General features: G+C 43.5%; 1 protein-coding gene across 8 annotated transcripts; it reads left to right on the top strand.

Moving 5' to 3' along the window:
- The first annotated feature begins 297 nt into the window (after nt 1-297).
- On the top strand, nt 298-26,552 carry MTM1 (myotubularin 1). 8 transcript variants are annotated; one of them, XM_087877719.1, is made up of 16 exons: nt 318-381; nt 3,824-3,879; nt 5,829-5,919; nt 6,549-6,621; nt 7,030-7,124; nt 10,226-10,336; nt 10,554-10,655; nt 11,928-12,011; nt 13,324-13,473; nt 13,731-13,919; nt 17,706-17,891; nt 18,683-18,889; nt 19,810-19,902; nt 20,596-20,709; nt 21,117-21,293; nt 24,246-26,552. In XM_087877719.1, exons 3-16 carry the CDS (start codon nt 5,854-5,856, stop codon nt 24,423-24,425), a joined length of 1,827 nt encoding a protein of 608 aa, XP_087733845.1. In that variant the 5' UTR covers nt 318-381; nt 3,824-3,879; nt 5,829-5,853; the 3' UTR covers nt 24,426-26,552. The 8 variants fall into 8 exon arrangements, with proteins under 8 accessions (XP_034294507.1, XP_034294505.1, XP_087733849.1 ...); XM_087877721.1 differs by having other exon boundaries at nt 331-381; nt 24,249-26,552; XM_087877722.1 differs by having other exon boundaries at nt 333-381; nt 5,832-5,919; nt 24,249-26,552.
- Nucleotides 26,553-27,553: the final 1,001 nt, after the last annotated feature.

Raw genomic sequence — 27,553 nt, 5'->3', positions numbered from 1 at the left:
CAGCGGTGACTGCACGGGGTCTCCTTAGGTGCAATGCACCCTTTTGCAGACAAATCCACCGGATCCGGCTGCGGAGAACATCACCACCCAACCAGATCAGCCCTTTTCCCCCGCAGCCTAAGCCTTGCATCCTTCTCTCAGCCCAGGAATGGCTAAGCCAAACTACAGTTCCCGACGCTCCCCGCGCGAGGGCGCCCCGAACAGAGGAGGTACAGGACTCCATCTCCCGGCGTGCCCCGCGCTCACGCACGGGCTTGCCCATTGGCTGGCTGGGCTGGGCTGTGCGGCGACGTCGGCGGCGGCTTCCTGTCCAGCCCGCCGTCACGTGACAAAGGAGGGAGGGGGGGGCGAGGCTGAGGCGGCCGCCGGCGGAGCAGCTGGGTGAGGGGGCGCCTCGGTCGGAGGGGGGGTGGGGGGACGCCGTGAGTGAGGGGAGGGGGGATTTTTAGGGTGGGGGGAGTCCTCTCCAGGAGGCCCAGAGACGGTTCCCCGCAAGGAGAAAGGCAGCCTCTCAGGGGTGGGGGTGGGGGGGCTGAGGGGGGGGCTGGGGGAGGTTGTGGGGGGGAGGGGGGTCTCCCTTCTCTGAGGCGCTGGCTGGGCCAAGGCGGGCAGGAGGAGGGGCTCACAAGAAACGGGGGGCCAGGGCCTTTTTTGGAAAGGGGTGGGGGGGCTTCTTTTTTGCTTTGCAAAATGTTTTATAATGTGTGTGTATGTACATTATACACACACGCATATATATATATATATATACACACACACAGGTTTACACATATAAATATGCATATATTCATGCATGCATACACACATGTCATACATACATACATATATATATATATACACATACACACACATATAAATATACATAACACATATATGTGTATATATGAGGGGGAACAAAATGATTTTGCACCTGTGTTGGAAAAACAATATATTCTATCTATCTTATCTATCTATTTATCTACCTATCATCTATCCATATCTGTCTATCACTATGTCTTATCTATCCATCCATCCATCCATCTCTCTCTCTATCTACTCTTATCATCTATCTATCTGTCTCTATATCTATCATCCATCTATCTATCTATCTATCTAATCTATCATCTATCTGTCTCTATCTATCATCCATCCATCATCTATCTATCTATCTATCTATCTATCTATCTATCTATCTATCTATCTATCTCTTATATCATCTATCTATCTATCTAATCTATTTATCTATCTATCTCTATATCTATCATCCATCATCTATCTATCTATCTATCTATCTATCTATCTATCTATCTATCTATCTATCTAATCTATCATCTATCTGTCTCTATATCTGTCATCCATCATCTATCTATCTGTCTGTCTTGTCTATATCTGTCATCCATCTATCTATCATCTATCTGTCTATCATCTATCTATCTATCTCTATATCTATCATCCATCTATCTATCTATCTATCTATCTATCTATCTATCTATCTAATCTATTTATCTATCTATCTCTATATCTATCATCCATCCATCATCTATCTATCTATCTATCTATCTATCTATCTATCTATCTATCTATCTAATCTATCATCTATCTGTCTCTATATCTGTCATCCATCATCTATCTATCTGTCTGTCTTGTCTATATCTGTCATCCATCTATCTATCATCTATCTGTCTATCATCTATCTATCTATCTATATCTATCATCCATCTATCTATCTATCTCATCTATCTATCATCTGTCTATATCTACCTATCATCCATCCATCCATCCATCCATCCATCCTTCTATCTATTTTTATCTATCTATCTATCTATCTATCTATCACCTATCTACCTATCCTTCCTCCCCCTTCCTTATCTAGCTGATCTATCTATTATCTAACCTACTTATACAGCCACCCGTCTTCCAAGTGTGAGTCTGGGCAGAGTACAAGCAAACAGAACAACTAAAAATAAAACTTGAGAAAACCATGGAAACATAAACACAGCTAATCCCATGGGAAAGTCCCATACCATAAAACCATTTCATGCTTTGAAGATTCCCCCCCCCTCCCCTGAGGCATCTTGCCCAGTAAAGGCTGGGCTGCCTCACCCGGGACCACCCCTCCCTCATGCACCTGTGGCTTCCGGGCACCCTGCGATGCAATGCCCCTCCTCACCCCCTCACCCAGCAGGCTATGCTTCCTTCTTACAGCCCTCCTGGGCTCTCACTTCTCCCCTTGTGGGTAACCTTAATCCACATTTCTCCTTCTCATTGCACACAAGAGTTGCTTCGCTTGTTCCTTTTTCCCTAATCGAGTAAAGTGCTCAGTTGGGCAGAATAACGAGAGTTGGAAGGGACCTTGGAGGTCTTCCAGTCCACCCCTCTGGTATAGGAAACCCTATACTATTTTAGACAAATGGTGGTCCAATTTCTTCTCAAAATCCTCCAGGATTGGAGCACCCACAACTTCTAGAGGCAAGTTGTTGCAATCTGATTGGTAATTTGCCACCGTGGACTTGTAAACCATTGGGCTGGATCCAGGCGACGTTTCTTTGACCTGAATGGATCTCCTCCTATCGACGTTCATTGAGATCCACTTCATATGTAGACTTTCTTCTCTGCTCTCTCGTTCGGTTGGTTTTGGGGCTGGCCTCCCTGTGATAAGAGAATTTTGAATTTTGCATGTCATTTTTCTTGTCTATTTTCATTAGTCTTGGAGAGGGTATTGATTGCACCCATATGCATTTGTTTCTTCCTCCTCACTCTTTCTGTAAAGATGAAGCAAGCAAGAAATACATTATGTATGTATGTATGTATGTATGTATGTATGTATGTATGTAAAAAAAAAGCAGACATACTTCTTTGTAATACACACACACACACATATAATATTTATGATTTTTTTTCTTTAACATCCATAAGTGCTTAGTGAACAGTAGATCAATATTTTTTGCATACAATTGTGATATTACCACTTAAATATACATAATCATACTTTTTCAACTTCTTACATTTGTGTATACATAGTAATCATAGTAATATGTTATTATATTTCAGTGTACATAATACTATTTTCCCAATTTCTACTTTCTGCTTCTTTTTCCCTAACACTTATTAAAATAACCACCATGTTAAAAAGTATTCTACGCCTATCCATCCTCTCTTGCCCTTTTTTAAGAATTTCAACTCTTAAGGACTTTTTGGTGAATCTGTCCTGCTTCTGGTATCTTATAACTCCTTTGGTCATGTTTATTTAATCTAAATATTTCCATGGCCACAGCTTCTGTCCCTTGCCGTTGAATCTCTAGAACACCTATCCTCAGTTCCCCCATTATTTAAAAAAAAAAACACCTTTATCTTTATTCTCTTTTCTATTTTGAATTCTTAAATGGTATTCTTTTTGTTCCATGTTAAAAATTATTGGTATCTCTTCCATCTCTTAAGCCTAAATGGGTATGTTTTTTTCCATGGCTTGGGAATTTGTGTGACTTTCCCCCCCCAAAAAAGGAGGAGAAGATAACCGGAAAACTTGAATGGCCTTGACCCACAGAGTGGGTGTGTTGGATCATTTTGCACATTTGGGCTCCCTTGGGGAAACGATGGAGAGCAGCACTGTTGTGAGATTGTGTTCCTGAGTGATTCAGCACACTGGAAATTAAGCTGTGCGGAGGGAGTGAACTCCTGTTCTTACGAATGCTGTGGTGTTAGAATGACGCACACTGTTCTTGGTTTGTTTGCTTTCCTGTCTATTTATAATGAAATCAGTGTAGAATTAGTCTAGAATTGACTCTAGAATTAATACGTCCTATTAATTAATCTAGAATTAATACATCCTATTATATTCCTGTAGCATTTATATTCTCTCCGAAATTCTGCAACCAAGGAGATAGCCGGATAGCATGAATGGTGTGTATATCTGTCTAGATTCCAAGTGCGTATTTCTCTCTGTGTGTGTGTGTGTGTTTGTGAATCCTCATGCAGGGCCATCTTTCCAAGTAGTTGTTACAGAGACACTATAGTCTACACAACTACAAGCCAAACCAAAGCAAGTGTTATTTCTTAGACTTTTCAGAGTAAAGTTTACTAAGACATAATTACTGTATGCAGGCTGGTATCGTAGCTTCAGTTTTTTTCTGTTTTTACTCCACAATGTTTTGTTTCTTGGGGGAGGTAACTTGATATCCTAAAAAAAAATGGCAAAAACATAGCTGTGTTTTAAACAACTGGCAGGGACCGCAGGAAGGGACCGAGCACTCCCTCGGAGTTGCTAAAATGCTATTTTGAGGAGGCAAAAAAAAAAAAAGGCGCTCTCAAAGGTTTTATTTATTGGCAGTTTTGGGGCTAATTTGTTATTTACATTCAGCTTCTGCTGGAATGATTTTTGAGTTTTTTAGGACTGCATGGGCAGAAAAATCCTGTTTTGTTTTAAATAGTGGATGTCAGTTGAAAATACACACACACACACTTCTTAGTTTTCGAAAGAGAACATTTTCTGGACGTGCAAGGGTTTTCCTTCCCCTTTTTATTGGACAATCTTTAATCAATGTCATTTCACTTGCAGCACAAATGCTCAAATTCCTGTAGGCTTGAGCCTTGCTTTTTAACCACTGAAGTAGGAGCTTCTGCAAAATCTGTGTGAAAAAGCATCCAGTAACAACACCACCTTGCGACTTCATTTATTTAATTTGACGTGGTTGTAGTACCCTCTTCGCTTCCAGACAAGCCGGCCTGCAGCCGTTAGCTTCCTTACTATAATTAACTTGGAGTCATCGCTGATCTCAGTCCACATACGCTTAATATAGGCTCAATTATAGCCAAATCTTCGAACCCAGCATTTGTTCCTCAGAGCCAGAAACGTCTTAGAAGAGGATTTTGCTTTGCGTCTAAAAATAGGGATATAGGTAGTCTTTGAGTTACGGCCACAATGGAGCCCAAAATTTATGTGGTTAAGTGAGTTTAGCCTCATTTTATGACCTTTATTGCCAAGGTTGTTAACTGAATCATTGCAGTTAAATTAATAACCTTGTTGTTCAGTGAATCTAGCTTTCCCATTGACTTTGCTTGTCAGAAAGTCATAAAAGGAGGTATCACATCACCTTGGGACACAGCAATGGTCATAAGTATGAAATTATTCCAACCTGACCCATCTCCTTGGTCTTGGGAGAGAGCTGGTTTTCGGGGAACAACCTCCGAGCCTCTAAACCTGAAAGAAACAGCATCTGTCTACCTTCTTTGGGCTCTGGGATATCTCTGCGTTGTGATAATTTTCTCCCTAAGATCTTCACCCGGAAGGCTAAGAGGTTGGAACCGTTTCTGACACATCACATAGATCGCTGGATTCTATGCCTCAAAAATTGTTTGGCTCCTGGTTGACCGTCCCAGGGAGAATTGTCTCCGAGGCATTAACCACGCACTCAATCCTAAAAAGATGAGCCAGCGCTCACGTGAAGATCTGGCCAAGAGGTCTCATTGTACACAATTTTTATTTATTTTTTGCCACCGGTGTCAACACAATTTTTATCTGCGTGATATATTCCAGAACATTTCGACAGCATCCTCATTTTTTTTTTCTTTCCCTGAATTAATGCAATGCTTTATGTTTGCAGTGCCTGCAACTCCCTTATACTAAGGGCTTGTCAGAGTTCACAAGTTCTTTCTGCACCCATTTGGGATCGTCATCGTGTCTCCCCACGATGTGTTAACGCTAAGAGGGTTTTTCTCTACCCGGGCATATTGATTTCTGACGCTCTATAAAATTGCTGGGGTGTGAAGTCCCAACTAACTCCTGATGACTCCTCCTTGCTGCCTTGCGTCCATAATATTTGACCTGACGTCTTCTCTGCTCGCTGTCTCAGCAGGTCTTCCCCGCCCTTCTCCAGCATGGCCTCCTCTTCCTCAACGCCTCGATGCAACTCAAACTCCTTGGAAAAGGCCTCCATTAAAAAAGTGAGTGTCTTCCCCAGGCTTCTTTTAAGTCAGATAATTAATACCGTACTTTTTGTAGTATAAGACGCACTTTTTCCCCCCTAAAAGAGGGTGGAAATGTTGGTGCGTCTTATACACCGAATACAGCTATTTTTGGCCTTCTGAAACCCTGCCCCGCGCATCCCGTTTTTGCCAAAAACAGGCCTGTTTTTGCGAAAAACATGATGTGCAGAGGGTTTGGGAGGCCTGCAGAGTGCTCCTAGGGGCTGGGGAGGGCAAATAGCAATGTGTGGGGGGATTTGGGAGGGCCTGTTTCCGCAAAAACTGTGTTTTTGCCCTCCCCAGCCCCCAGGAGCACTCTGCAGGCCTCCCAAACCCTCTGCGCATCCCATTTTTGCGAAAAACGGGCCTATTTTTTGCAAAAGCAGGACGCACAGCGGGTTTGGGAGGCCTGCAGAGTGCTCCTGGGGGCCGGGGAGGGCAAAACCGTTTTTTTTTTCCTTGTTTACCTCTTCGAAATCTTGGTGCGTCTTCTACTCCGGTGCGTCTTATAGTCTGAAAAATACGCTAATTAAATGCTGTGTGAGGTTTATACCCACAGGGTCTTGCCCACGGGACAAAAAGCTGATCTTGTCCTTTCTCCCTCTTAGCCCCTGAAAGATGGAACTAACTGGGAACACAACGAAGAAATTCCTCGTCTGCCAGGGGAAACGAGAGTGACAGGTAAACACAGGTTCCGTAGTTCTCGGCCTACAAACATTCATTGAACGTCTGCTCTGATCACATCAATGAACTGATCCGTCCTTGTACTCCCAACCGTCTCAGCATCTCCAGTCAGCTAATAAATAGCATAGATTCTCCTCCTTGAGCAAGAAGCTGGACTAGAAGACCTCCAAAGTCCCTTCCAGCTCATTCATTCATTCAAATACTGTCCAGAGATCTGTAAATTTTTAGAATTTGACAGGTAAATTCGGAATGTTCTACAGAGGTGGGTTTCAGCAGGTTCTGACCAGTTCTGGAGAACCAGGTAGCGAAAATTTTGAGTAGTTCGGAGAACCAGTAAATATCTCGAGTTCCGGTCTTGATTTACCTTGCTGTATTTTAAACGCGGAGCTTCTCTTCTTTCCACAGACAAAGAGGTCATTTACATGTGTCCTTTCAGTGGTCCTGTTAAAGGGAGAGTCTACATCACAAACTACAGGCTCTACTTGAGAAGCGTGGAATCGGTAAGCAAGCTCTACGGTTTCTTTCTTTCTTTCTTTCTTTCTTTCTTTCTTTCTTTCTTTCTTTCTTCTTTCTTTCTTTCTTTCTTTCTTTCTTTCTTTCTTGAATTTATATTGCCGCCTATTCACCCATGATGACCCATGGCTTACAGAATAAAAGACCATGTTTAAAACAATAAAAACTAACAAAAAGAATCAAATATATTACCGTATTTTTCAGAGTATAAGACACACCTTTTTCCCCGCTGAAAGGGGGTGAAAATTTAGGTGTGTCTTATACACCGAATGTAGCCCTGCCCACCCACTGGTCCCCATCCTTTGGCCTCTGCCTCCCAGCAGTTTACCTCCTTGCAGCAAACAGCAAGAAGAAACAGCTCCTTTCAGCTTCAGCACAGCCTAATTAGCACAAGTTGATTAGATCGGCCTCCCGACTCTCAGCTGTTTTGCGCAAGCCTCTGCTGCTTGCTGCAAGGAGGTAAATTGCTGGGAGCAGAATTTTTTTTCCCTTGTGCTAATCAAGCAATGCTGAAAACGAAAATGAAAGTAAAGTAGGCTGTTTGCTGTTTGATGCAATGAGGAAAAATTGCTGGGAGGCAGAGGCAGATTTCTTTTTCTTGTTTTCCTCACCAAAAAAGGTAGGTGCGTCTTATAGTCCGGTGCATCTTATACTCTGAAAACTACGGTAATATAACAATATAACAAAATCACCTCCCACCCGGTGACAGCAGATCACACGAGCCATTTAATGGGCCTCCATCCTGCTCTGCGTTCCCCAGGCCTGCTGGCAGAATCAGATCTTCAGCTCCTTCCAGAAGAGTGCTAGAGAGGGGGCCATTCTAATCTCTGGTGGGGGGGGGGATGATGTTCCAGAGAGAGGGAGCCACCCACGGAGAAGGCCCTTCTGGGTCCCACCAGGTGTATCTCCCGAGGGGATGGGACCCGCAACATTCCCTGCCTCCTCGCTCTGATGGGTCGGGTAGATGTGACCGGCAAGAGACGGTCCGTCAGATCCCTCTGTTGTGTGTGTTAAGAGTCAACTGCTTAGATAACTTCTCTGCCAGATTGACCTCAACTGAGTGGCATTTGCAGTTGGTGAGATCGGTTGACACCTGCTGTTGTCAGATTCTGAATTATTACAGGTTTGTCCACAATGCAATCCTAGGCTGCATTAACAGAGGGACAGAATCAAGAACATGTGAAGTGTTAATACCACTTTAGAATGCCTTGCTAAGACCACAGTTGGAACACTGCCTCCAGTTTGGTTGCCACGCTATTATAAAAAGATGTTGAGATTCTGGAAAGAGTGCAGAGAAGAGCAACAAAGATGATTAGGGGACTGGAGGATAAAACATACAAAGAACGGTTGCAGGAACTGGATATATCTAGTCTTATGAAAAGAAGGACTAGGGGAGACATGATAGCAGGATTCCAATATCTCAGGAGTTGCCACAAAGAAGAGGGAGTCAAGCTATTCTCCAAAGCCCCTGAGGGCAGGACAAGAAGCAACGGGTGGAAAATAATCAAGGAGAGAAGCAACTTAGAACTAAGGAGAAATTTCTTGACAGAACAATTCATCAGTGGAACGACTTGCCTCAAGAGGTTGAGGGTGCTCTTTAACGCTGAAGGTTTTTAAGATTGGACAGCCAATTGTCTGAAATGGCATAGGGTCGTGATGGCGAACACATGCCATAGGTGGCATGCAGCACCCTCTCAGATGACATGCGAGCCGTCGCCCCACTTCAGCTCTGATGGGCATGCGTACGCACCTCCCGCCAGCCAGCTGGTCTTCTGGTCACTGCTGCGCCGGGCGAACACGGAAGGCGTGCATGCATTGCATTTGGAAGGTTAGGGCACACGTACGCTTTGGGCACTTGGTCCGGAAAATTTTAACCATCACTGGCATAGGGTCTCCTGCTTAAGCAAGCGGGTTAGACTAGAAGACCTCCAAGGTCCCTTCCATCGCCGTTATTTTTTTATTATTATTCTGTCCCCCTCCAGTGATCTGAACGGAGTACGAATTGATGGCTTGTTTTCTTCCCCGGAAAGGAAGTTAGTTCAGCATAGTAACCGAGTGGAAAACAAGACGCTCTCTTAAGACGTGCAGCAGATGCTTTTAAGCTAAATTCTTCCTTTCAATCCAGGGCTTTAGACTTTGTGTTCCGACTTGCCCACAAGTGCATCGGGATTCCAGAAGAGATTAAGGGCTCTGGAGGCCAATCTTTTAGCCTGATGCTATCTCCAAAGCTCTGAGTCACGCGTGGCTGTGCGATCTCCTACCGAAATAAAGAATGGAATAGTCTCATATTTATTGCCCGGCCCAAGGAACACTCATCCACCCTCTCTTTTTCTTGAATTCTGAAAGCTGTATAGATACTCCTCGACTTACAACCATAATTGAGTCCACCAGTCAGTCATTCCGATCATTAAGCAGGTCTTCACACAACCCTGCCCAATTTTAAGGTGCTTTTTTTGCAGTGATCGTAAAGGAAACGCCGAACACTGCAGTCGTTAAACAAACCAGTTCACCGAGGCTTTTTGGTTGTTGTTGTTGTTTTGCCAGAAGCCAGGAAGTGCCAATTTCCAGCAAAAATCGTAAATCACATACATGATTGCGAAGCACCCTACATGATTTCATGTGACTGCCAGATTGTCAATAGTCAGAATTTTGAATCGGGGGTTGTAAGCAGCCGTGGGAAAGTCCGTTGTAACTTCAAACAGTCACCAACTAGTCCTAAGTCAAGGACTACCTCCGTTCCCCTTTTTATGTCCCTTTGATGAGAAGAGTGCTGGGCTGAGATACAGCAGAATTTTAATTTTTTTAAAGGTCAGGTCTCTTGAAATGTCCTGGGAGCAATTTAGTAGATATTTATTAAATGCTTTATGTTGGTGGTTATTTTATACTTATGCTTCTTGCCTCATTGGCCCATTAAGGCTGTTTTGTTTTGGGGTTTATTTTTTAATCCGGCAGCGTCCATCCCATTAAATTGATAACCTTTGTTAGCTTTCAAGATACGTAGTGTTTTATGACAAACACAGGTAGGGAAGTGCAATCTGTTAGGAATCCTTCGCTTTAACGTGAGCTTCATCTTCTTTTGTCTGCTCAGGATCCGACAGTGGTATTAGACATGCCTTTGGGAGTTATTACAAGGATTGAGAAAATGGGGGGCGCTTCGAGCAGAGGAGAGAATTCGTACGGATTAGACATTACTTGTAAGGTAAGACCTCAAAACAATGTTGGCCACCTCATCGCTCTTAAAAAGAGAAATAAATGGTAGGACCAAAGTCTGCAGTTAGACGAGTAGATCGCGTGGCCCATCTCTGACTTTAAAACCTTACCTCTCCGTTTGCAAAGCTACTAGAGCAAGTTACCTGACATTAATCCTTGGCATTCGTTTTTTAAAATAAAATGCTGTGGTTTGTTTTAAATCGTAGGACATGAGGAATCTACGCTTCGCTTTGAAACAAGAAGGTCACAGCCGAAGAGATATATTTGAGCTCCTGACAAAATACGCTTTCCCACAGTCGCATAACTTGGTAAGATCTTTTGAATTGGTTTTGTAGTTGTGTGGGTTTTCTCAGTGTTCCAGAACAACCCAACTCCCAGACAAGTTAAGAACTCCGAGACAAGCTTCAAAATCTTCATGTATTGGAATAGGTATACTGGTACAAGGGACGTGGTGGCTCAGTGGCTAAGATGCTGAGCTTGTTGATCGAAAGTTCAGCAGTTCAAATCCCTAATGCAGCATAACGGGATGAGCTCCCGTGACTTGTCCCAGCTTCTGCCAATCCAGCAGTTTGAAAGCACATAAAAAATGCAAGTAGAAAAATAGGGACCACCTTTGGTGGGAAGGTAACAGCATTCCGTGCGCCTTTGGCGATTAATCATGCCGGCCACATGACCACAGAGACGTCTTCGGACAGCGCTGGCTCTTCGGCTTTGAAACGGAGTTGAGCACCGCCCCCTAGAGTCAGGAACGACTAGCACATATGTGCAAGGGGAAACTTTACCTTTACCTTATACTGGCACATCGGAAAACCCAAATCTGAGAGTTCCGGGTTTTCCCTCGATAAATCAAAACCCCAAATCCAGCCCCTGCCCCCATCACAGGGCCCAATCACCATCCGCCCCAACTTGCGGCCCCACTGCAACCACTCCTCCTCCAGATGCAGGAGTACCATGACCTTGACTGAAGAGAAGAATAGTATTATGTCTATAAAAAAACGCTCTATCAAATCTCCCCTCCTACTTTCCCAAGGGCAAGAAGGTGGCAGAGTGGAAGCTTCCGAGGTTAATATGGCTTCCAAAGCTCCGACAGGCTTCTTTTTTGCCTACGCTATATAAAAAGCAAATTTGGGAGCCTGTTGTTTCACACTTTTAACTTTGCTGCCTGCTGTGTGGACAACTAAAAACATTTAGAAATGGCAAAGATAATCTTGACAGATAATGGGAATACAGTATTTTGCCCGGATTCGTTAGGGGTGCCTACTAATTCAAAGTTAATGATTGAGTTCAGGCTTATTATTCCGGGGATGGGGGGGAATGACTTCTCTTCCTAAAGGATGTAATGTGCTTTAAGTTTAAGTCAATGTTTTGGGGCGTTCTTCAGAGATAAACTCTTTTTGGCTTTTATGCTTCTCTTGAATAAAATCAAAGCGAGTTTTGAATGAAAAGGTTTTAACCCTTTTGGGTGATGAGGAATGTAAGCCAAGCAGTTTCTCCGCCAGCAGAGGCAAAGAGTTTGGCATCTTGAATCTCTTTTCTTCTTTTGGCCTTCCACTTCCTAATTTTTCTTGTTGCCCTCTCAGCCTTTCTTTGCTTTTCTGAATGAAGAGAAGTTTGCGGAAAGCGGCTGGCTGGTTTATAATCCTATGGTTGAATACAGAAGACAGGTAAATTCGTTTTTTCCACTTCTCCTTTGCATTCTTCCACCTTTGTTTTTTTGGGGTTTGCTGTATATAGTTTTCTTTCTGTTCTGTGGCCAAATTGAACTGGATGAACAGAAAATAGGAAGCACGCTAATTTTTGTTTTTAAGATATGAGCTAGGCTAGTGAAGTGAGACGGATAAATGACCAGGAAGGTACATCACCTGGAACAGATTTTTTTATAAAATAAAATATTGGTGTTCTGTATTACATTGTTCATTTTTAAACCTTGTATTGTGTTATAGAGGGTAAAGAATTTGGTTCAGGCTTGAAGCAAAACTTAAGAATTCAGATCAGCGGATATGCTGGTTTATTTATTCATTAAATTTATATACTGCCCATCTTACTCTGCCAAGCAATTCTTACCTGTAAAGAGATGGGTGTCACTCATTTGATTCATCCCATTTGGTAGGAAGGAGAAATTTAAGAACAGAACTTTGTCTTAGAGACCTGTAAGGTCATCTTGCCTTGAGCAGTTTGCTTTACTGTCTGAGCACGGAAGCTTCTTCAGTGTCATTTATTCTTAAATGTGTAATAAATATTTAAATCACAAAAGGAGGATATTGGCCTGCCAGATGCTGCTGAGCTATCATTCCACCAGCATAATGGATGGTCAGGGAACCTGGGAGTTGTAGGCCAACGTAGGAGAAATTTCGAATTCCTTTAAACCGCAGACAACCGGTACACCTTCACTGAAACACAGATGGGTTTATCGATGGATCAACAAAGATAAGCCCAAAGAGAGAATGATAGTCTCTTCTTAAAACTTAAGCAAATCACAATAACTTTGGCAACTCTCTTCCATCCAGAACATCTGGCTTCCCACGCATCTTGTTGAGTGAGGTGCTTCCCCTTAGTTACCGTACTTTTCAGAGTTTAAGACACACTTTCCCCCCCCTAAAAGAGGGTGGAAATGTTGGTGCGTCTTATATACCGAATACAGCCATTTTTGGCCTCCAGAAACCCTACCCCGCGCATCCCGTTTTCTCCAAAAACAGGCGAAACCTCCTAAACACCCCATGTGGCACATTTTTGCCCTCCCCAGCTCCCAGGAGCACTCTGCAGGCCTCCCAAACCCTCTGCACATCCCATTTTCCGCAAAAAATGCCCCCCCATCTGCTACTCTGGGTCCCCAACCGTAGAGATACTCAACGATAAATTGGTGGCCTGTTGCCACCCTGTGGCCATAATAATGCACAAATCGTTCCTCTTTGCTTATTGCCATCTTGCTCACGCGACAAGATGGCCTGCAAAGACGGTCTTCGGTTCTCTCAAAAGGGTTTGCCTAATCTCCAGTGGAGGGTAACCTTCCTCAACGAACACTACGCGCTCTGCGACACATACCCATCCCTCCTGGTGGTGCCGTATAATGCCACAGACGAAGATCTCAAGAAGGTTTCTGCTTTCCGATCTCGGTGTCGAATCCCGGTAAGTGACTCCGGCTCTAAAAAATTAGTCTCGGCTTAACAGTCATAACTGAGGCCAAAATATATGCAGCCTAGAACTGTGTTGGCTTTTTTGGGCAGCTGCTGCACATGGCTGGCTCCTATTTAGCAATGGGGAGATTGACCCAGACAATACACTGTTTACTAAGCACTTAAGTATGTTAAAGAAAAATGTATAAATAATTTTTTTTAAAAAAAGCCTTCGAGTTCTGATGGAATATCTTCTCGTTGTTCCCTTAGGTGTTGTCCTGGATCCATCCGGAGACCCAAGCTGTCATCACGCGCTCCAGCCAGCCCCTTGTGGGCATGGGTGGCAAAAGAAACAAAGACGATGAAAAATACCTGGAAATCATACGGGAAACCAACGGCCAGCTCTCCAAACTGACCATCTTCGACGCCAGGCCCAATGTCAACGCTGTAGCTAACAAGGTACCCAGCCTCCCTCTTCATCTTCCTGTCCAGAGTGACGCCCCTTTTCCAGGGACGTCGCTTAAGTGAGCTTTTACTCCTTGCTAAGGCCACACTTGGAATCCTGCATCCAGTTTTGGTCGCTACGATGTAAAAAAGATGTGGAGACTCTAGAAAGAATGCAGAGAAGAGCAGCAAAGATGATTAGGGGACTGGAGGCTAAAACATATGAAGAACGGTGGCAGGAACTGGGTATGTCTAGTTTAATGAAAAGAAGGACTAGGGGAGACATGATAGCAGTCTTCCAATATCTCAGGGGCTGCCACAAAGAAGAGGGAGTCAAGCAATTCTCCAAAGCACCTGGGGGCAGGACAAGAAGCAATGGATGGAAACTCATCAAGGAGAGAAGCAACCTAGAACTAAGGAGAAATTTCCTGACAGTTAGAACAATTAATCAGTGGAACAACTTGCCTCCTGAAGTTGTGAATGCTCCAACACTGGAAGTTTTTAAGAAGATGTTGGATAATCATTTGTCTGAAGTGGTGTAGGGTTTCCTGCCTAAGCAGGGGGTTGGACTAGAAGACCTCCAAGGTCCCTTCCAACTCTGTCATTCTATTCTATTCCTCTGGAGATCGCCAGGCATGCTGAGTCAAAAGAATCTTCTGGCTCAGTGTTCTGAAATATTGTCCTTTTAAATACATCTGGAGATTCCCAGATTTGGAAAGCGCTAACTTGAAGGAATGGCTAAGACTTCAAAATGCTTTCTGGATGTTTGACAGTCAGCGTTCGCGGTTAACCAAGTTGCTATCATGTCGTCACAGCCACACAATCTGCTCTGCTGTGGGAAGAATACGACTTCCTGCTAACGAGATTTAAAGTCCAGGCGTCAAAAGGATGAGCCATGCGCCTTTTTTCCCCCTCTTCTAAAGTTGAAATAGCTCCACCTTGTTTACATTCACAGTAAATTCCAAGTGACTAAACTTTTCAATAAAGTCACCGGGGAAAAAAATCATCCCCCGATTAATTAGCCAGCATGGCTCCCTCCCCATTGCTAAATGCTGGCTTTTTTAAAAAAAAAAAAAATGTTTTTTGCAGCCTCACGGAGGATAAAAACATTAATCAAATTCATTCTTTAAAGAGATAGACTTTTGAAGCAAACTGTTCCTGCCCATTCTCAAGGAATAGGAGAAAATTTGACTTAAAATGTATACTGGGGTATGCATATGCACTCCATGTGTATCAGTGGTGGGATTCAAAATTTTTTACTACCGATTCTGTGAGCTTGGTGGTGTGGCAGGGGAAGGATACTGCAAAATCTCCATTCCCTCCTCACTCCAGAGGTAGGTTACCGCAAAATCACCACTCCAGGGGATGGATACTGTAAAATCCCCATTTCCTCCCGATCAGTTGGGACTTGGGAAGTAGAGAATAGTTGGGGGCGGTGCCAGTCAGAGGTGGCATTTACCGGTTCTCCTAACTCAAAATTTCCGCTACCGGTTCTGCAGAACTGGTCAGAACCCGCTGAAACCCACCTCTGGTGTGTATTGTTTACCATATCCAAGACTGGGCCTAGAAAATAACCTCTTTATAAAAGCTTTCTATTTTTTCTTTCTCTTTATGAAAGTTTTCTTCCTTTCAAAAGTCATCTTGACTTAAAACTCGAAGTTCAATGCTTGTAAGCTAAAATGCAGGGAGGGAAATGCAGATACATTTTTTCCCCAGTTGTTTATGAAAAGTCTAGTGGCTGCATTCCTTCCCTCCTGCTTATTCCCTTTTGCTTTGTTGTTTCTCGAGCCACACCCGAGGATTACTCAGTCCCTTCCATAGCTAAAATTAACTGTCTTGCTTTACTCCAGAGAGGCCGCGTACATCGGCTTCTGTGCACCACATGTTCGGTATTCTGTGGAGAGCCAGAAAGATTTACTCTCACCTAATTTTGGTTATTTGTTTGATTTTTTTTTTAAAAAAAATCCCATCTTTATTACTTTGTAAGTAATAAACACACCTAATTACGCTTCCCTCCTCCTCCTCCTCTTATTTTCCACACAACAACCCTGTGAGGCAGGTGAGCTAAGAGAGAGGGACATGCCCAAAGTCATAAAGTAACTTGGCTGATTGAAGTTTTACTTGGAAAAATAACTTGGAAGTCCTGCTTTTGGGATTTCATACAGATACATATTTCCTGTTTTGTATTCTCCAGCCCCATGGAGCAGTTTTAGCAGCTAGATTGGTCGACGAGGGATATGAAAACTCTTCATTTTCTTGTTAATGCCGTTTACTTAATGCATTAAGTCTTACTTGGCAAAGAAAAATAACCATATTGACATTTAAACTTAAAAAATATTTGATTAGGGGAGCCTGGATCCCTAGTGGGATTAGGGGAGCCTGAGGCAGGGATTAAATCAGTGCTCGCTGGAGAAACGATCATGTTTCACCGCACACATTGCTCTGTTAGAAAGTCTGGGAAGATCACAAATAGCGACCGTGTAACCCCGAGATGCTGCAACCGTCATAAATACACGCCGGTTGGCAAGCACCCAGATTTTGATTGCAGGACTTGTGGCGATGCAGCCACAGTCGTAAGTGCAAGGACCAGTCATAAACTCCTTTTTTTTTTCCAGTGCTGCTGCAACTTCGGTCCCTAAAGGAATGGTTATAAGTCGAGGACTCCCTATATGAAAACACAAGTTTCATATTAATATAAATCAGTTTCCATACAAATTGATCCATTGGGGCCCACAAAGACGATACTTGCGTTCTAATCAGAACTGAGTGGTGATTCTTTTTTCCCCCCTTCCCTGGGCTTGGAAGGTGATTTTACATAACTCCTCGGTGTTTCTGCGAGCCCACCAGTTAGTTTATTTATTTATTCATTTATTGGTTCCATTTATATGCCGCCCTTCTCCGGAGACTCAGGCGGCTTACAATGCGTTAAGCAATAGCCTTCATATTTTATTTTATTTTATTTTTTTGTATATACCTGCTTAGTAGGGCTTTTGGCCCTCCCTAAGCGGTGTTAAAAAATAAGTCAGCTTATTGCCCCCACAATCCGGGTCCTCATTTTACCTACCTCGAAAGGATGGAAGGCTGAGTCAACCTTGAGTCAACAGTTGTGTTGGGAATGCCCCTGTTTCCTTGAAAATAAGACCCCAACAGAAAATAAGCCCTAGAGTGATTTTTCAGGATGCTCGTAATGTACGCCCTACCCCAAAAATAAGCCCCAGTTAAGGGCGTCAGCCAGACGGAAACATTTTAGTACCATATTTCCCTGAAAATAAGCCCTAATGTCAGGGTTCCAAGTAATACATCCATAGCAAACAGAACTCTGGGGCAGGTAGATTCCTCAAACAACAGTTTTATTGAATATATCATATTGGCACAGACTGGCGAAAACCGACTCTAAAGGTTCCCGCAGTTTTCACCTAATTAAAAGTAAAAGTTCCCCCCTCCCCTTTCCCCAGTCAGTCAGTCACATGGTCCAATCAAGGTGCTGTCTGGTTGCTTGGTAACGTCACTCCTCCCCTCTTTAGCCACCTGTGGGAATGTCCTTGGTTCCCAGGAGTAACTATTTTGATTTGACTACAAAATCCCAGCTATCTATTCTCCTCTCCCCACCTCCTCATCACTATCATGGCAACGCTGAAGCCTCCAAGATGGCCTCCATCAGGTTGGCTTCAGAGTTGACACCTAATGCGTCTTTCGGAGCAAAAATTAATAGTCTTATTTTCAGTGAAAACACCGGTATGTGATGACAATGGCGGTGGTCGCGTGAAGGAAATTAAACGCTCCCTTCCTCTTTGATCCAAGGCAACCGGTGGCGGATACGAAAATGAAGACGCGTATCCGGATGCCGAACTGCTTTTCCTGGATATCCATAACATTCACGTCATGCGGGAATCGTTGAAAAAGCTGAAAGACATCGTCTACCCCCACGTGGAAGAGTCTCATTGGCTGTCAAGCTTGGAGTCCACCCACTGGCTGGAACATATCAAGGTACAGTGAGGAGGGTTGCTGGGCTGACCAGCACAGTCTGGATGCCATGGGGGTCCAAGCTCTTGAATTAAAATAGCAACAGCACTTAGACTTATATACTGCTTCACAGTGCTTTTCAGCCCTCTCTAAGCAATTTACAGAGTCATCCTCTTGTCCCCAACAATCTGGGTCCTCATTTTACCCACCTCGGAAGGATGAAAGGCTGAGTCAACCTTAAGCTGGGATGGATGGATGGATGGATGGATGGATGGATGGATGGATGGATGGAGAAGGGAAGGGAAGGAAGCAAGGAAGGAAAGTAGCTATACCACTTAGAGTTATATACCACTTTATAGTGCTTTTACAGCCCCCTCTAAGCGGTTTACAGAGTCAGCCTATTGCCCCCAACAATCTGGGTCCTCATTTTATCCACCTCGGAAGGATGGAAGGCTGAGTCAACCTTAAGCTGATATGGATGCATGGGGAAGGGAAGGAAAGGGAAGGAAGGAAAATAGCAATAGGACTTATGTACTGCTTCACAGTGCTTTACAGCCCTCTCTAAGTGGTTTACAGAGTAAGCCTCTTGCCCCCAACAATTTTGGTCCTCATTTTACTGAACTCAGAAGGATGAAAGGCTGAGTCAACCTTGATCCTGGAGAGATTCGAACTGCCAAATTGCAGTCAGCCAGCAATCAGCAGAAGTAGCCTGCAGTACTGCACTCTAACCACTGCGCCACCGCGGCTCATAATAGCAGGAGGTAAGAGTCCTAACCCCACCCCGTCTCAAGTTTCATTTTCTGCTTCCTTGCCAGCTGGTTTTAACGGGCGCCATCCAAGTCGCTGATAAAGTGTCTTCCGGAAAGAGTTCGGTCTTGGTGCATTGCAGCGACGGTTGGGACCGCACCGCCCAGCTCACCTCTCTGGCCATGTTGATGTTGGACAGCTACTACCGAACCATCGTGGGCTTCGAGGTCTTGGTGGAAAAGGAGTGGATAAGCTTCGGACATAAGTTCGCATCGGTGAGAACCAAAACAAGGAGTCCTGGTTAAACCAGTTTCGCTTAAATCCCAATACACCCACAAGGCTGTGGTGTCCATGCAGTTAGCATAGTTGCCAATTGCCTGATAATGCAGTTATTTAATAAGTATTAATAAATTTAATAAAAGAAACCTGTTTGAAGATAATGCAGTTATTGAGAACAATCAACCCATAGAACTTCAGAAGTTGTGGGAGCTTCATCACTGGAAGCTTTCAAGAAGAGACTGGGCTGCCATCGGTCAGAAATGGTGTAGGCAGGGGGTTGGACTAGATGACCTACAAGTTCCCTTCCAATTCTGTTAATCTGTTAAATGCCAACATTGCTTTGAGACTTGAAAAGCGGGGTACAGTTGCAGACCCAAGTCTGATGCTCCTGTGTTGGTGGTCTTTGTTTTTCCAAAGGTGGTTTTTTTTTTCCTTCTCCCAGAAAAAACAAATATCCAAAACAATTTGTTTTTCCAAAACAAAGTCCAGTCACCTTTTTAAAAAAAACACTTCAATCCTCCTGCTGGCTGAGGAATTCTGGGAGTTGAAGCCCACAAATCTTAAGAGTTGTCAAGGATTGGATACCCCTATTTTATAAAATCTTGGGAAGCTTTTAAAATGTACGTTTGCTGTTGCCGCTTACATTTTAAGACTCTTTGCCATATACTACAAACTTCCAAAAGTAACATGCCTCATAAATAACTTTTAAAACCAGCTTAATTAGAATTGAATTGTTATATTTGGAGAAAAAAAACTCGGTCTAATTCAGCTGGGTTTTTTTCTTCTTCTTTACTTCATTTTGTATAAGGAAGGTCAGCTTGTTCCCAAAACTTTTGTGAAAGAGTTTGCTCCTTCTAAAGCAAAGCCGACTTGTGTGATGAGCGCTGTTATCATTTTTTCTTTTTTTCCGCTCCAGAGAATCGGTCACGGAGACAAAAACCACGCAGACGCAGATCGGTCCCCCATCTTCCTCCAATTCATCGACTGCGTCTGGCAAATGTCCAAGCAAGTAAGCTGCGTTGGAAGGTGGAAGATTTAATTGGCTTTGCTATATCCCAAAGGTGCTTTTTAAAGAGGCAGCTGAACTTTCTGGTTTTTCTCTGAAGACGTTTCGCTCCTCATCCAAGATGCTTCTTCAGCTTCTCTCAGAGCTGAAGAAGTTTCTTGGAAGAGAAACAAAACGTCTTCAAAGAAAAACCAGAAAGTCCAGTGGCCTCTTTAAAAAGCACCTTTGGGACAACCGCAACCTGAATGACTGAGAAACTCCGTAGACATTGGCTTTGCTATCATTCCTTCGTTCGTTATAAAGTTATGCGTTGTGCGTCTGCTGGCCTGGGATCCAGGCACTGTTTGGGGACGCAACACCACAAAGCAAGATGTATGGGACCCTGCAAATGTAATTGTCAATGCCAGCCAGTCACCAAGGACCCTGATTTTGATCAAAGTTTTAATTTCTAATATTCCCATAAGTATTTCTAATGACCAGCTGGGAATTATGTCATTATATAACCGTGTGACTAACTTAACAACCATATTTAACAACAGTGGCGAGAAAAATCATAAAATGGGGCAACCCTCACTTAACCAATGTTTCACTCAGCAACAGAAATTTCGGGGTCCATTGTGGTCATATCTTGAGGACTGCCTGCCCTTTGTATCTTATCTTAAACTTCGCCTTTTTTTTTTTTTTTTTTTTTGCTAGTTTCCCACAGCTTTCGAGTTCAACGAACAATTTTTGATTACTATTCTGGATCATTTGTACAGTTGCCGCTTTGGTACGTTTTTGTACAGCTGCGACTCCGTCAGAGAGAAAGAGGTGAGTTAATGTGTGTTGATAGCAATAGCTCTTAGACTTATATACCGCTTTATAGTGCTTTTTACAGCCCACTCTAAGTGCTTTACAGAGTGAGCCTCTTGCCCCCAACAATCGGGGTCCTCATTTTACCAACTTTAGGAGGATGGAAGGCTGAGTCAACCTTGAGCTGGTGAGGATTGAATTCCTGCCAGTTGGCAGAACTAGTCTGCAATACTACATTCTAACAGAAGGGAAGGGAAGGGAAGGGAAGGGAAGGGAAGGAAGGAAGGAATCATTTAATAACCGTGTTTCTAATTTAACAACTGCAGCGATTGTGGTTGTAACTTGAGGACTACCTGTATATATTACTACTTATGGATTACAGTTTTTGCTGAATCTGATTCTTGGGTTTGTCTCTTTGCTTGCAGAAACTGAGCGAGAAATCCCTGTCTCTCTGGTCCTTGATCAATAGCGCCAAGTCAAAATATACCAACCCCTTCTATACAAAAGAATTGAACCGGGCCCTTTACCCAGTCGCAAGCATGCGCCACTTGGAGCTCTGGGTGAATTACTACATTCGATGGAATCCACGGATTAGGCAGCAGGTAAAGCATCTCAACTTTCTTTAACAGCAATAGCATTTAGACTTGTATACCACTTCACAGTGCTTTCCAGCCCTCTCTGAGCGGTTTAGAGAGTCAGCATTTTGCCCCTCCAACAATCTGGGTCCTCATTTTACCCATCTCGGAAGGATGGAAGGCAGAGTCAACCTTGAGCCAGTCAGGATTGAACTCCTGACAGTGGGCAGAGTTAGTCTGAAATATTGCAGTCTAACCACAGGGAGGGAGGGAAGGAAGGAAGGAAATAGCAATAGCACTTACTATATACCACTTTACAGTGCTTTCCAGCCCTCTCTAAGCGGTTTACAGAGTCAGCCTCTTGCCCCCAACAATCTGGGTCCTCATTTTACCCACCTCAGAAGGATGGAAGGCTGAATCAACCTTGAGCCTGGTGCAATTTGAACTGCCAAATTGCAGGTCGTCAGCAGAAGTAGCCTGCAGTACTGCACTCTTAACCACTGTGCCACCACAGCTCAAAAAGAAACATAGCATGGATCTATATAATCTTTTTTTTAATCAAACATACACTTATAAAACTGTCGTATGCCAAGTCCCATCATCCCATTCTCTCCGTTCCACTATTCTCTATCTCTCCTGGCTGCATTTCTAATGATCAGAATCAACAGTTGAAAATGCACTCCATCCTTGTGACCGTTTCCTATTTATGACCTTTTTTGGGAGGCAGTCGTTGAGTAAACATTGGGGCATTAATGTCCCTATGGAGATTTTCCGTCACCCGAGTCATGGTTATCCCAAAGATGCTTTTTATTTCAAGAGGCAACTGGATTTTCTTGTTTTTTCTCTGAAGAGGTTTCACTTCTCGCCCAAGAAGCTTCCTCAGCTTCTCTCTGAAGCTTCTTCAGCTTCTCTCAGAGCTGAAGAAGCTTCTTGGGTGAGAAGCGAAATGTCTTCAGAGAAAAACCAAGAAAATCCAGTTGCCTCTTGGGGAAAAAAAATCACCATTGGGGCATTAAGCAAACACCAAACACTTGAGAAGTTTTTTTGTTGGAACCAAAAATGCCCATTTCCAGCAAAAATGTAAATCGTGATTACTTGACTACAAGGGACCTTGGCCTTCAGATCTTAGCATCGGGGTCATATGTAGCTTTTTTCAAGGTCCATTTTATTTCCGAAAGGTTGCTGAGCACCTTTCACAAGGACTACTTGTATAGCAAAAGCCAAGTTTTTACTTCACTATCAAACTCCAGGGTTTCCTTAAGGTTTCTCTTCCCTCATTTTTGTGGCTCGTTGGGTAACATCTTTTTGAAAGCGGATCTGCTCGGCGGAAAAAAAGATGGCCCAGGCATGGCGTTTCTCGTTATCCTCGAAATTTGGCAGCCGAGCTGAGAGCCGAAGGAGAAAACAGCCGCTCGGCTCGACAAGTGCAGCTTTTGAAAAGAAGCCACCGGAACAAAGAGTCCGCTGTTTCTTTCCTGCAGTGGGCCTTTAGAGGCCGTTGCCAGAAAGCCAGCCTCGAGAAGGAAGGACAGCATCTGTCTCCTCTTTGCTTAAATGTTTGTTCTGAAGATGTTTGCGGGACTCAAAAAGGAGCAGCTTTGAAAGGGATGAGGAGCAAGAAATTGGCTTTTATTTATTTATTCTGTCGTGGTGCTAGGTAGGTAGGTAGGTAGGTAGGTAGGTAGGTAGGTAGATTAGATAGATAGATAGATAGATAGATAGATAGATAGATAGATAGATAGATAGATAGATAGATAGATAGATAGATAGATAGATGATAGATAGATAGATAGATAGATAGATAAAAGGAAAAGAAAGAAAGAAAAAGAAGAAGAAAGAAGGAAAGGAAAGGAAGAAAATTCTTTGTTGGCCAAGTGTGTTTGGACACACAAGGAATTTGTCTTGGTGCATGTGCTCTCAGTATATATAAAAAGACAAGATACATTCGTCAAGAATCATAAGGTCCAACACTTAATGATAGTCATAGGGTACCAATAAGCAAACAAATCATACTAGGAATCAATACAAATCATAAGGATATAAGCAACAAAGTTGTATGTATACACTTATGTAGTGTATATAGGAGGTGGTGACCCTTTTGAGAGCTGTATGCAACGAAATTTCATTTTAATTTATGCCGATTAGTGTACATTCGACGTGACAATAAAGTTATTCTGTTCTGTTCTATTTTCTCTCCTATATTCTCTATTCTCTCCTATCCTATATTCTCTATTCTACTCTACTCTACTCTATTCATTTCTATTTCTGTTACTGGAGAAAACCAGAGTACGATACTTGCTTTAGGCTAAGGCCGTGATGGCGAACCTATGGCACGCATGCCAGAGGTGGCACGCAGAGCCACCTATGGCATGCGTGCCACCTAGGCACGTGCCCCCTCTGGCATACGTGCCACCTGGCATGTGTGCCACCAATGGCACATGCGCCGTTGCCAGATCCTCTTCTGGTTTCCGGCACGTACATGCGGCCGGCCAGCTGGTCTTCATGGGCACTGGAGCGCCTGAAAATGGCCCCCAAAATGGCCAAAAAATAGACATGAGTGTGCCAGCCAGCTGGTCTTCGGGTTTCCAGCGCTCCAGCGCACACACATGCCCGCATGTTCCGGTTTGGGCACTCGGTGCCGAAAAGGTTCGCCATGACTGGGCTAAGGCCATACAAATGTTACAGGCGACCCACAATGTTTGAACTACTGGATAGGAGCATTAAGCCTTTTAGGGTAGGTGAATTCTTTATGCCCCCTTTATGCTTCTCCTCCTTCAGGGTGGGAGGAGAAAATGCATACTGGATAAACCCTTAAAGGACAGGAAAGCAAAGAGGTCTAGCGAAGTCTTATACTTTAAAAAAAAAAATCAATCAATACAATCTTAATTCGTACCCCGTTCTCTCTTCCATCTCGTATGACTCAAGAGTTTTGTTTTGGGGGCCAAACTCTGTATTTTAAGACCTTTCCGCTTCGTTTAGCAGCCTAACCCAGTGGAGCAGCGTTACATGGAACTTCTAGCCCTGCGGGATGATTACATGAAGCGGCTGGAAGAATTGCAAATCACGAGCAACCCCAAATTGTCCAATTCCTCCTCGCCTTCCTCCTCCTCCTCCTCCTCTTCCTCCCAGATGATGTCGCATGTGCAAACTCACTTTTGAAGGAGAGAGAGAGAGAAGCTTGGCTCTCTCTCTCCCGAAACCTCTCGTCACTAAAGCGGTGCTTTATTCCGACGTGCGGGACAGAGAGAAGGAAAACTAAAATGCCTTATCTGAAGCTTCTTCGGAAACGCTTGTCCCCTGCGGAGAGGATTTGAACCCGGGGGAGCTTTTTAAAAGTGGATTTTACGTGCCTTCGGAAACCTTTTGCCTGGGAACATGCTCTCCCAACTGTCCTAAAGCGTTGTTTTGTTGCCGTTTACTTTGGAGCATCCAAATATATAGTTAATTTCAGTACTAATCACCGTTTGGGGGACTAGCACGATTTCCTTGTCCGTCACCAGGCTGTTACCTCGCTCAGGCTCAGCTGCCTCTCTGTGTAAAGTCTGGGTCAACGTGATCCTTCTGAACTCATCCTTCTGTCTGTGGCCCTCGGAGACGAGAATTTAAAGCCAGACCGGCTGCTAAGACATTTACGACACCGCGTAAATTTCCGATCAAACGCCATTTTTTAACGCCTAAGGTGACGGCATCCGCAACCTTGGCGAGCTACCAAGAACGGGAAACTGTCCTGAAAACGTGTGCCTGTTAAGCGATGGCCTTATCTACAGAGCAGATTTAACATTTAATTTTTTGAAAAATGAAGGGAGGTGGTGCTTGTGTGTATGTGTCGCCATATCTGCGTGACTGACATTCTGTAATGGGTTAGCCTTTCCTGAAATACATTAAAACGATTTGCAGAACGTTTATGCACTGAAGAAACTTAAAATCCAGGAGTAAAACAATTTGGAATCTTCCTCCTGTTGCTTTGCACTTCGATTGCTATTAGCCCTAGATAACACCGCTAGTAGCAACAAGATTGTGTAGGATATCCGGAGTGCGCTAAGTTGTCCGATTCCCTACATTTAAAATTTGCAGGGTAGGGTTTGTTTGTTTTTTCCTCCTTTTTTTGGTCCTTGTGTTGGTCTTTTTGTCAAATTTTATGATTTGTTCCTTTCAGGAATCTTTTTAAAACGTAACTTAACAAGCACTTGTAAAATCAGCACAATTGATCTTTTAATACATATTTTGCTTAGGATATAAACTTTTAAAGCTGTTTTGGTCATTTCAGAACAAGCGAAACATAGGATTTGGAAGGACTGTTTGTAGCTAACATGATTTATTTTAAAAAGTATTTGGAAGAGGGGGGTAAGGGGTTACCGTATGTAAATTACTTTATGTGTAAGTTTTGATCTGCAAAATATAAGGCGGAAATTATAGGATCGATGTGTAAATTAAGGATATGGAAGTCTTTTCTGTAAAGTGTAAATAATACGATTCTAAAGGATAAAGTCAAACTCCAAAATAATTATAAATTTCTTAGTTTTAGAGGACATTGGAATATTTTAGGAATAGTATATTTTCAGTATAAGAGTAAAAATGGAGCACATTAATAGAATAAAAATTGTATACTAAGAAATTTGCACTATTTCTTCAGGGATAGACTAAAATACTTAGTACTTTCAGCTAGCTAGCGCACGAATTTTCTTTTTTCATGTTTGTCCTCTAAAATTTCATTCTTTGGTGATGCTCTCCTACATTTTATCGCACCTATCAGCGGGTACTTTGCTAAAGGGAAGTGAGTAGGAGAAATGAAATATGTAACTTGTATCACAAGAAACTCAGACTTAACTCATTATTCTATTTTAAACGCCAGAGCAGAAAACTGAAAAGCTACCCAGATTCAAACATAACCGTCATTTGTTTGCTTGCAAGTTATAAGATATCTCATTTTTTTTTCCCTTGCTACTCTAAATCTTTGTGCTTTGTGGTGGTAAATCCACAAGAAATACCCGTTTCCTTTGGACTGGGACGAATAAATTGAGACACATTTGTTTGTTTTTTAAAATAAAACACTACAGCTGTCAACTCTTTGGGGAAAGGAAGTTAAACTAAAGTGGTAATTTAAAATGCCTTTGTCTTTTTCATTACCTGAATCTCACCAAGGCATTGGATCTCGGATCTGTAGAGAATTTAATGTTGTTTGGGGGGGAAAGTATATAACTTGGTGAAAATGCTTTTTTTTTTTTTTCTAAAAAGAAAAAAACACGACTGGCTTAATTCATTATGAAATAAAAATCAAATATTTAATTTTTTTTTTGCTGATTTCTTTCCTTCAAGTTACAAAGGTGGGAGGGGGGAGAGAAGAGGGCATCAGTCTTGTGGATTTGCTGAGTTTAGGGTGGGATATGTCCATGATGGGCATTCCTTGCACTGTTGCCCTTAATTCTTGGCTGGGGATGATGGGAATTGAAATCCACCGGATTTGGAAGCCACGTTTGAAACGCAAAGCTGCAAAGGGATCCAATATCCCATTGAAGCCATCATTGGCCCAACCACAGCTACCGTAAAAGCATGGGGATGACCCCAGTGAGAGGAAGGCACATGGGATGTGGAGTCCCTCATGAGACAGACTCTTTTGCCTAGTAAGAATGGGAATATAAGCATTACACCACAACACCAACACTTGTCCATTCCCACACTAGCATTTCTCCTTTGGCACACCCTCTTTCCCATTCTCCCACTTTGCACAACCTGTCATAGCATTGCACGCCTATGTTCTTCGCACTTCTCCTTCCTTAGCTTTGCACAGGCACGCTTCCATTCCCCCAGCTTGGCACACCCACCCCCACCTCTATTGGCCCCCGTTTTGCACACTCAGGCTCACACTTCTCCAGCCTTGCACACCCGCACACTTTTTCCATTCCCCAGCCTTGCACACCCATGCCCCTGCACTTCTTCCCCAGCTCTGCACATTCACACTTGCACTTCTTCCCCAGCTTTGCACACCCACCCACCCACCCCTCCATTGGCCCCCGTTTTCAGCACACACTTCTTCCCCCCGCTGCCTCGGACACCTTTTCCATTCCCCGGCCTTGCACACCTAGGCTCCTTGCACTTGTCCTTCCCCAGCTTTGCACAGGCACACTTCCACTCCCTAACTTTGCACACCCACCCCTTCTCCCTTGGCCCCAAGCTTTGCACACCCACACTTCTCCATCCCCCCCCCCCAGTTTTGCACTCCCAGCCACCCTTCCATCCCCCAGCCTCGCATTCCCAGGCACACTTCTCCCTTGGCCCCAAGCTTTGCA

This window comes from Pantherophis guttatus, chromosome 12 (genome assembly GCF_059756535.1).
Source record: "Pantherophis guttatus breed Tessera chromosome 12, ASM5975653v1, whole genome shotgun sequence".
NCBI classification, from domain to species: domain Eukaryota; kingdom Metazoa; phylum Chordata; class Lepidosauria; order Squamata; family Colubridae; genus Pantherophis; species Pantherophis guttatus.
The sequence above is the reverse complement of the archived record's forward strand: the minus strand, read 5'-3'. Positions and strand labels throughout refer to the sequence as shown.

Excerpts from the sequence above, each read along its gene's own strand:
- MTM1 (XM_034438614.3), top strand. The coding sequence starts at position 5,854 with ATGGCCTCCTCTTCCTCAACGCCTCGATGCAACTCAAACTCCTTGGAA. Across the intron at positions 10,656-11,927 it reads TCCCACAGTCGCATAACTTG|CCTTTCTTTGCTTTTCTGAA; the intron begins GTAAGATCTTTT and ends TTGCCCTCTCAG. Across the intron at positions 12,012-13,323 it reads TGGTTGAATACAGAAGACAG|GGTTTGCCTAATCTCCAGTG; the intron begins GTAAATTCGTTT and ends TTCTCTCAAAAG.